This window comes from Ranitomeya imitator, chromosome 10 (genome assembly GCF_032444005.1).
Source record: "Ranitomeya imitator isolate aRanImi1 chromosome 10, aRanImi1.pri, whole genome shotgun sequence".
In the NCBI taxonomy this organism is placed as follows: domain Eukaryota; kingdom Metazoa; phylum Chordata; class Amphibia; order Anura; family Dendrobatidae; genus Ranitomeya; species Ranitomeya imitator.
In genome coordinates this window covers 101,013,085-101,021,896 of record NC_091291.1, presented here as the reverse complement: position 1 = coordinate 101,021,896, position 8,812 = coordinate 101,013,085, and the positions used below count along the sequence as shown (strand labels likewise).

The 8,812-nt window shown below is 48.3% G+C and overlaps 1 protein-coding gene across 1 annotated transcript; it reads right to left on the bottom strand.

Moving 5' to 3' along the window:
* Positions 1 to 6,576: 6,576 nt before the first annotated feature.
* Positions 6,577 to 8,328, bottom strand: LOC138651225 (transcription factor HES-5-like). Its single transcript, XM_069741261.1, has 3 exons — positions 8,226 to 8,328; positions 7,896 to 8,070; positions 6,577 to 7,529 (listed from the first exon to the last, which is right to left on the bottom strand). The coding sequence occupies exons 1-3, from the start codon at positions 8,280 to 8,282 to the stop codon at positions 7,324 to 7,326; spliced, it is 438 nt and encodes a 145-aa protein (XP_069597362.1). The 5' UTR covers positions 8,283 to 8,328; the 3' UTR covers positions 6,577 to 7,323.
* Positions 8,329 to 8,812: the final 484 nt, after the last annotated feature.

Genomic DNA, 8,812 nt, shown 5'->3' with positions numbered 1-8,812 from the left:
ATTTTGCTTGTGTTTTTTACGTGGTTTTGCTTGTGCAGCGCCCCAGAGACCTGGTCGTTGCAGTATGACACTCTGCCACTAAGAGGAGTGATGGTACGTCTGATGGCACTGAAGGAATTCTCCTGACCAGGTATCACCAGCACACATTACACTTCACACTCCGGCCACTAGAAGGAGCAAAAGGCTTTATTTATTGGGCCCCTCCTCACACTGGTAAAACTAGGGGTTGGATAGAAAGTTAGTCAGAAGCTAACTGGGTTGGATTCAGGCAACATCCCGTGGCAGGGGGTGTTGCAGGGAGAAGACACAGGGGGATCCCTGTCAGGCGTGGGAACCTGGCACGTGCCTAGCGAACAGAATAGAACGTTACGGAACCGCACCTGCACTACCTTGCGGCGGTATCCTAAGAGACAAGAAGCGAAGGATATTGTGGAACAGTGTAAACAAGATCAAGCAAAAAGGAGTACCAGTAGGAGTCGTGCCGTGAGACCGAGGCAACATCCTACTGAGGCGCGTAGCCAGTGGCCGGAACACCGCGGGAGTAACTGACTTTAGGCCTTACTTCAAACTCCGCAGGACAGTTAATTATAGGTTGGCTGTCTACCTTAAATTTCCTAAGAAGACATAGGGGGCAACGCGTGGAGAGGGGCATCTCTAGGGTCCCGGAAGACCTCCAGGCCTTCCCGTCATACGGGTGCGTCCTAGCCAAAACATACTGGGGGACGAGAAACTAGCAACATCTGGAACTAAAGAGAGAGAGATAGAGAGCTGTAGAGAACGAACGAACGAGAACAGCAGTTGTGAGGACTATTCTGAATGCTCAGCAGGGTAGAACTACAACACACAGGCGCTAGTGGTGGGCAACGATTTCCATCTGCGAGGGAAACTCTGTAAGTGCCCATCAGGCCGGCCTGTCTCTGATAGCCCTGTTAAACGTGCTCTGGATTGAGGATCCTGAAGTCTTCAGTAAAGAGGTAAAGAGACTGCAACCTTGTGTCCTCGTTATTGACTGCACCCCACACTATCACCATCCACCTTACTGGGAAGCCCTGGGGACATACTTCACCTGTGGGAAGTTATACCATCCAGCTGCCATTCCATCACCCCAGCGGGCCCCACAGCAGCGTCGGTCACCCTGACAGAACACCACAGGTGGCGTCACGAACCCCTGACAGACTGCATCACCTTTATTGGACGCCCCTTAGCAGGGTCGCGGACCGGGTCTAGCCACTGTGACAGCCTCAGAACCGAACCAGAGAGGCCCGGTACCGAGAACCCGTGGCCCTGTGTCTGGGGGCGCTCCAACTTGGCGTCACGAACAGGATCGTACTTAAGCCTGAAGAATTGGGTCATGTGTGCCTTGGAATTGTGATTGAAACGTGTTGGACTGTGATTTATTGCAAAGACTGTGTATTGCTATCTGCCGCAAGATTCCCGCCAAAGCTGCTGCCATTATAGCGCCACGAGGAGCGCAGGAGAAGAAGAAGGGCGTGGAAGTGGGCGCGAGCGAGCTGAAGAGCGCGAAAGATAATGGCCGCCCAGTCTAAGCATTGCTGTATCCTGAGGGCATGTCCGTCAGCGGCTGAGGTCTGCCTTCTCATTCTCCATGGAGGGTGGAGACAATGGAGACGGGACCCCCCTCGGAAAAGAGCCCGGGAAGAAGACCCACAGGAGGAGACAAAGATGGCGACTTCCAGGCCACCGCATGGCGAAAACACGGCCAGGCAGAGACCTGCACCCCCTGCAGCGACCTCGGAGTCATCACCGCTGCAGAGACTTCCCATCGCGGAGCAGCCGGAGGGAAAACCCGGAGGATGGATGCTCGTCGGTGGGATGGCCGCGGCCCGGCAGCTGGCGCGCTGCCTGAAGGCCCAAGCTCGTGTGAGTTCCCGATTGGGCCACCCGACAGAGATTCGCCTGTCGCCCATGTCTCCTCCTTTACCCGTCACGGCCGCGGCAGACCCCCGAACCCGACCAGGGGATCGTGTACCGCAGGGGTCGGATCTGAAGATCTTGACAGTGACGGAGCATTAGCGACGCCTGGTGGCGGCCCGGAGGAAGCAGCCTCGACTCGCGATCGTAGTCGACTGTTATGACCTGGTGGTCAGGACAATAATGGACCTGGTGGTTAAGAGCACACGGAATGACCTGATAGTTACTGATAATATAGTACGAGCTCTGGGACGTGGGAACTCTGCTGACCGCAATCCCTAATCCTATCAGACACACTAGAAATAGCCGTGGATTGCTCCTAACGCTCCCTATGCAACTCGGCACAGCCTAAGGAACTAGCTAGCCCTGAAGATAGAAAAATAAAGCCTACCTTGCCTCAGAGAAATTCCCCAAAGGAAAAGGCAGCCCCCACATATAATGACTGTGAGTAAAGATGAAAATACAAACACAGAGATGAAATAGATTTAGCAAAGTGAGGCCCGACTTACTGAACAGACTGAGGATAGGAAAGGTAGCTTTGCGGTCAGCACAAAAACCTACAAAAAGACCACGCAGAGGGCGCAAAAAGACCCTCCGCACCGACTCACGGTGCGGAGGCGCTCCCTCTGCGTCCCAGAGCTTCCAGCAAGCAAGACAACAATCAAAATAGCAAGCTGGACAGAAAAATAGCAAACCAGAGAAATACAAGCAGGCACTTAGCTTCTGCTGGGAAGACAGGTCACAAGAACGATCCAGGAGTGAACTAGACCAATACTGGAACATTGACAGGTGGCATGGAGCAAAGATCTAAGTGGAGTTAAATAGAGCAGCCAGCTAACGAATTAACCTCGTCACCTGTGGAAGGAAACTCAGAAACACCCACAGCCACCCGAGGAAGTCCATGGACAGAACCAGCCGAAGTACCATTCATGACCACAGGAGGGAGCCCGACAACAGAATTTACAACAGTCGACCTCACGGAGGAAGAGAAGGTCCCACCGTTACAGTGGGGAGTGGTGGTCTTCTATAACCCCAAGGAGGAGAAGGGGGTCATCCAGGAGATTGGAGAGCCCTTGCAGGTCCGTGTTGATCGGAGTGAGGTGGAGCCATGTTGTGGGATGGTCGAAGACCGCGACCTAAGACCGGAAGACGTGGTAACTTATACCCGATGGTCAAGGAGGACTGGCTGGACGGCCAGGGGCGTTTAACGGTGCGCAGTCCTCCAGGTCGCAACTGGGACCCCGGATGATGAGGTCCCCGCTGCGGATCGCCGGGCTGACCAGGCCCCGCGTGCGACTGTGGGTCCCACCCATGCTCAATGGAGAGGAGTGGTCTGCGAGGTAAGACCACAACCTTCACAGAACTAAACCTCGAAACCCCGATAAATGTACATAAGTTATTTAACTGTTTCTTGCTGCTACCTTAAACCCGTCCAGGGTTAACTCCTAGGGATCCCTTTGTTTACCCGGGATACCTCTTCTGTTTGTTTGTTCATCATTGTTTCCAAAGACTGCCGGATCATGAACAGTGAATGAATCCAAAACTGCTTTGTATATAGTTTGCACCTTCTTAAAGGTGCTCCCTACTGGTTTTACAAGCGAAAGAAGACTTTGCGAAGATAATGCTTCTGGACATGACACAGAAGGTCTTGCTTTCAGTGGACTTGCAGACAGAGAGAGAATCTGCACCATCTCCTAGAGACTTGAGTCCCTCTTAAAGGGAATGGTTACATGATTGCTTTAATAAAAGTTGAAACGTTAATAATGTTGAAATTTAGAAAGTTTGATAATGTTGATAGAGACTGAGGACAGGAAAGCTTGAAAGTGAACCCGTAGGGGTTAGAGAGAGAGTCCTCCTGAGAACTGTAGAAAGATGGTCGGCACAATGACAGTAGGCCCAGCCAAGGAGCTAGGCGGTCCTGCATTGGGGAAGTTAGAACAGAAAGAAAAGTTGAGATATTTATATAGTATTTTATAGTAAGCCTTTAGTGGGTTCAGCTTATACGCCCTTAAAGGAAAAGTTAACTTATTGGTCAGAGTTTGCACTTGGTAGAATATCCGGCTGGGTACTGAGAGTTATTTATAGTCAACATGTTATTTAAAAATATTTAATTTTGTTTGTAACATTCAAGTGTTCTCACCTCCCATAAAGGGAAGCATTGTTCTATTTACTTGTTTTAGCATTTTAAAAATTTTGTATGTCTTTTGCTGCTATGTATTGTTGTTCTTCTTCCCAGTCCAGGAGTACTGGATTTAACCGGGGGGGAGTACAGCGCCCCAGAGACCTGGTCGTTGCAGTATGACACTCTGCCACTAAGGGGAGTGATGGTACGTCTGATGGCACTGAAGGAATTCTTCTGACCAGGTATCACCAGCACACATTACACTTCACACTCCTGCCAATAGGGGGAGCAAAAGGCTTTATTTATTGGGCCCCTCCTCACACTGGTAAAACTAGGGGTTGGATAGAAAGTTAGTCAGAAGCTGACTGGGTTGGATTCAGGCAACATCCCGTGGCAGGGGGTGTTGCAGGGAGAAGACACAGGGGGGTCCCTGTCAGGCGTGGGAACCTGGCAGGTGCCTAGCGAACAGAACGTTACGGAACCGCGCCTGCACTACCTTGCGGCGGTATCCTAAGAAAGAGACAAGAAGCGAAGGATATTGTGGAACAGTGTAAACGAGATCAAGCAAAAAGAAGTACCAGTAGGAGTAGTGCCGTGAGACCGAGGCAACATCCTACTGAGGCGCGTAGCCAGTGGCCGGAACACCGCGGGAGTAACTGACTTTAGGCCTTACTTCAAACTCCGCAGGACAGTTAATTATAGGTTGGCTGTCTACCTTAAATTTCCTAAGAAGACATAGGGGGCAACAGTGGGAGAGGGGCATCTCTAGGGTCCCGGAAGACCTCCAGGCCTTCCCGTCATACGGGTGCGTCCTAGCCAAAACATACTGGGGGACGAGAAACTAGCAACATCTGGAACTAAAGAGAGAGAGAGAGCTGTAGAGAACGAACGAACGAGAACAGCAGTTGTGAGGACTATTCCGAATGCTCAGCAGGGTAGGACTACAACACACAGGCGCTAGTGGTGGGCAACGATTTCCATCTGCGAGGGAAACTCTGGAAGTGCCCATCAGGCCGGCCGGTCTCAGATAGCCCTGTTAAACGTGCTCTGGATTGAGGATCCTGAAGTCTTCAGTAAAGAGACTGCAACTTTGTGTCCTCGTTATTGACTGCACCCCACACTATCACCATCCACCTTACTGGGAAGCCCTGGGGACATACTTCACCTGTGGGAAGTTATACCATCCAGCTGCCATTCCATCACCCCAGCGGACCCCACAGCAGCGTCGGTCACCCTGACCGAACACCACAGGTGGCGTCACGAACCCCTGACAGACTGCATCACCTTTATTGGACGCCCCTTAGCAGGGTCGCGGACCGGGTCTAGCCACCGTGACAGCCTCAGAACCGAACCAGAGAGGCCCGGTACCGAGAACCCGTGGCCCTGTGGCTGGGGGCGCTCCACTTGTGTTTTTTTACATGGTTTTGCTTGTGCTTTTTTACATGGTTTTGCTTGTGTTTTTGATGTCTTTTTACCTGTGTTTCTTTCCCGTTCATTCGAGTTTGTGAACAAGGTAGTAGAAACGCTGATAGAATTGACCTTAGATGGTTCAAATTTGCAAGGAAATAATAAACAGCGTGTGCGTGAAATTTCAAAAATCTCATTCACTTTACCAGTGCTGTAAAATGCAACATTTTTTTACCCTTGAAAAACACTCAGCAAAAGTGCAGCAAAAACGCAGTGTAAGTCCTCAGGGTACAGCGACAAGGTAGTTGTACAAAACCCAACTGGTTCTGTCCCCTTGCGAGTTGCTTGACTCAGTAACAATATAACCCCATTCACCTGCTTAGGGCGATCTTTGGCCATATAACCCGTGTCGCAGCCAAAGTCGCCATTTAACCCCTGCCAAAAGCAGCTGCTGTGAATCTCTTAAAGAAGCTGTCTCTGATAAAAAAAAAACGGTTAAATAAACTAATTAGCTGCAAGAATACCCAATGGTCCCTAATAAACTTCCTATTACCTTGGATTGTCACCCAGCTTTCCCTAGCTCCTGAAAGGCAGACATTGCTACAGATTTGGCACCCAGAACTATTGGCCATGTAGAGAAAGGTGACATAGCAGTTGCTATAATGTCATTTATTACCAGGATTGTAATATTGATGGCCTATCCTTAGGTCAGATTATTTCCTCTATAGGGGGTCTGAGTCCTGGCACCCCCACTAAACAGGTAAGTTTTGGGACCACAGCTTCCACTAAGGACTGGCCACCAATAATTAACCCCTTTACCAAAATAAAATGTGTTGTTTTACTTACTACACTGTTTTGTTTTTCAAGGTTTGTCCTGGATTAAAACATGACCGGTTTCTTCCAAAAAGCGCCCCCGCCTGTCTTTAGGTCATGTGTGGTATTGCAGCTCAGCACCACTGAAGTGAATAGGGATGAGCTGCAATGTCACATAAAACCTTAAGACAGATGTGGCGCTGTTTTTAGAAAGAAGAGAACGTATTTTTCTAATTCTGGATAACTACTTTAGCACTTCTGCCCCATATTATTTATTAATATTAATTTATGGATGAAAACTGTTCAGTAATAATAATAATGATTTATTTATTAAGTACAAATCCAAACATCTGCATGTAACACAAAGCGACATCTCATACTTATTGAATGACATTGATTCGGCTTGTGAATGGATACATTTCACAGAAATTACAGAAGTTTTTTTAAAAAAACATTAAAAAAAACTTTTTCCAACATAATAACCCCCCAAACTGCTACAGACCAAGACATTGGTCTCCCTAAGAAATGCACATTATCCGTGTTAACCCTGCAATAGCATCTTCACAGAAGAGAAGGAACATAACATTAGAGTCCATCAGGTCCTAACCCTCATCGCGGGTGCATCATGACCTGAGTACAAAATACGGCAGGACTTTTCATTGATAGGAGGAACTCACTATGTGGCTCCACAGAAATAGGAGTATGTGAAAATACATAAAAATAACACAACTCATAATCAGTTAACATTTTGTCCCTGATGGAGGAACTTCAATATAACTTCCCTAAAATAAGGAAAAACAGGACTTTCTATAAGAAAGGCTTGGCTTCTAAAGGTCACCCCTTAACTTGCAGAGTGGACATCTAATCGACATCATCATCACTGCACAAAGGTTCATGTACTAAGGATTGTCCGGGGTCAAATAGACCATAAAGGCATAAAGTGACCATCTTACACCAGTTCATGACATGGTCAATGCCTTGGTTATTATTCACCCATGAAGTGACCATCTTAGACCAGTCCATGATATGGTCAAAGCCTTGGTTATTATTCACCAGGGTCTCCACATAGATTTGTTCTTGTTTCCAGTGAATGGAGTTGCTTTCTTAGACGTCTTCATGGTAGATAGCTCATATGACAGAGTGTATCCAGTGCAGAAGGAGCCATCCTGCTGATTCTGGGATGGTAAGAAGGTGACGGCGTCCTGGACGCAGGTGGAGTAGCCTTCTCTCCGAGCCTGGCTGGAGGCTGTGATATCTAGAATTGGAAAGACAACATGTCAGTGACAGCGTCCGTCACCGGCTGCTCTGCTCTCTATCAGGGCTTGAGAACACGACCGACTTTTCCAGATGAGTGCTATCAGTGGTTTTCAAGGAGAGGACTCGTAAGTATGATATTCTATAGGGCTGTGCACATGTCAGGAAAAAAAATCGGAGATGTCCAATTTTGTTCTGAACAAAATTGGGAATGCAAGTCTACGTAGCCGTGAAAAAAAAATCGCACCGCACTTGGATGACAACAAAGTCTGATCAGAATAATCAGACAATATTTCTCAGATACGGAGAAAAGAGTTGTATGACCCTACTTTAAGAAACACATGAGGAGCGCGGACACGACACTCACCTCTCTCCGCCATGTGCCGCTGCAGTAAGGTGACCGTCATCTCCAGGATATCGGCTTTCTCCGGTTTGGAGGGGAGCTGATGTCTCTGAAACTCCTTCTCCAGTAAGACGCGGAGCTGCTCAATGCTGCTGTTAATCCGATCTCTCCTCATCTTCTCAATCACCGGCTTCCTCAGCTGCAGAAAAGAAGAATCTCTCATTATTCCCCTGCGCCAGTGTCCATGTCTATGGAGGACAACTAAGATCACTTGTAAAACATCAGACTCCTGTTCCTATAAGTGTCTACATGTAGAGATATGGGGTGACGCTGTCACTAGTCGGGGGCTCTTACCTTTCTGAGGCCGCTGTCAGCCTGATGGTCCGGGGTCCTCATATTACATGGGGCCATGGTGCAGATCCGGCAGTCTGTAGCCTTGTGCTGTGTGGGGCAGGAGCTGTCTGACTACTAGTGAGCGGCCGCCCCTCTATATACCCCTCTCCCTGCATAATGATGTGTGGAGAGCGGACTTACAAGAGGTTCCCACACTCATCCTCCAATCCCACCGCAGCGGGGACAATGGACGTGTGTCACAGTAAACTGTGATAGAGCAGGACAGCATCTGGAGCTGGTATTGTGCAGACAGACATGAAAGTGTGGGAAAGGAATACACCATAAAAAAAGGTTTTAGTGCATCTGCTGCTTTGCACTACGCAGCGACAATGAAGCACGAGGAGCATCCTTCAGATGATTTAATTTATTTGAAAAATCATTAGGAAGCATTTAAAAATAATGACGCAGATTAAAACGTGATTGCAAAATGATAGGAGTGAATATTTTATTATTAATACAATGATTTTTTGTTCATATTACCAGTCCAAGCTCAGTGCCAAAAAAGTGTTTCTTTATTCGCCTATGTACTACATTGTTTCTGACCACTG

Bases quoted from the DNA above. Each gene is read 5' to 3' on its own strand.
- LOC138651225 (XM_069741261.1), bottom strand. From the start codon at position 8,282: ATGGCCCCATGTAATATGAGGACCCCGGACCATCAGGCTGACAGCGGC. The intron at 8,071-8,225 runs GTAAGAGCCCCC...TCTTTTCTGCAG, and splicing joins CTGACAGCGGCCTCAGAAAG to CTGAGGAAGCCGGTGATTGA. The intron at 7,530-7,895 runs GTGAGTGTCGTG...TTCCAATTCTAG, and splicing joins GCGGCACATGGCGGAGAGAG to ATATCACAGCCTCCAGCCAG.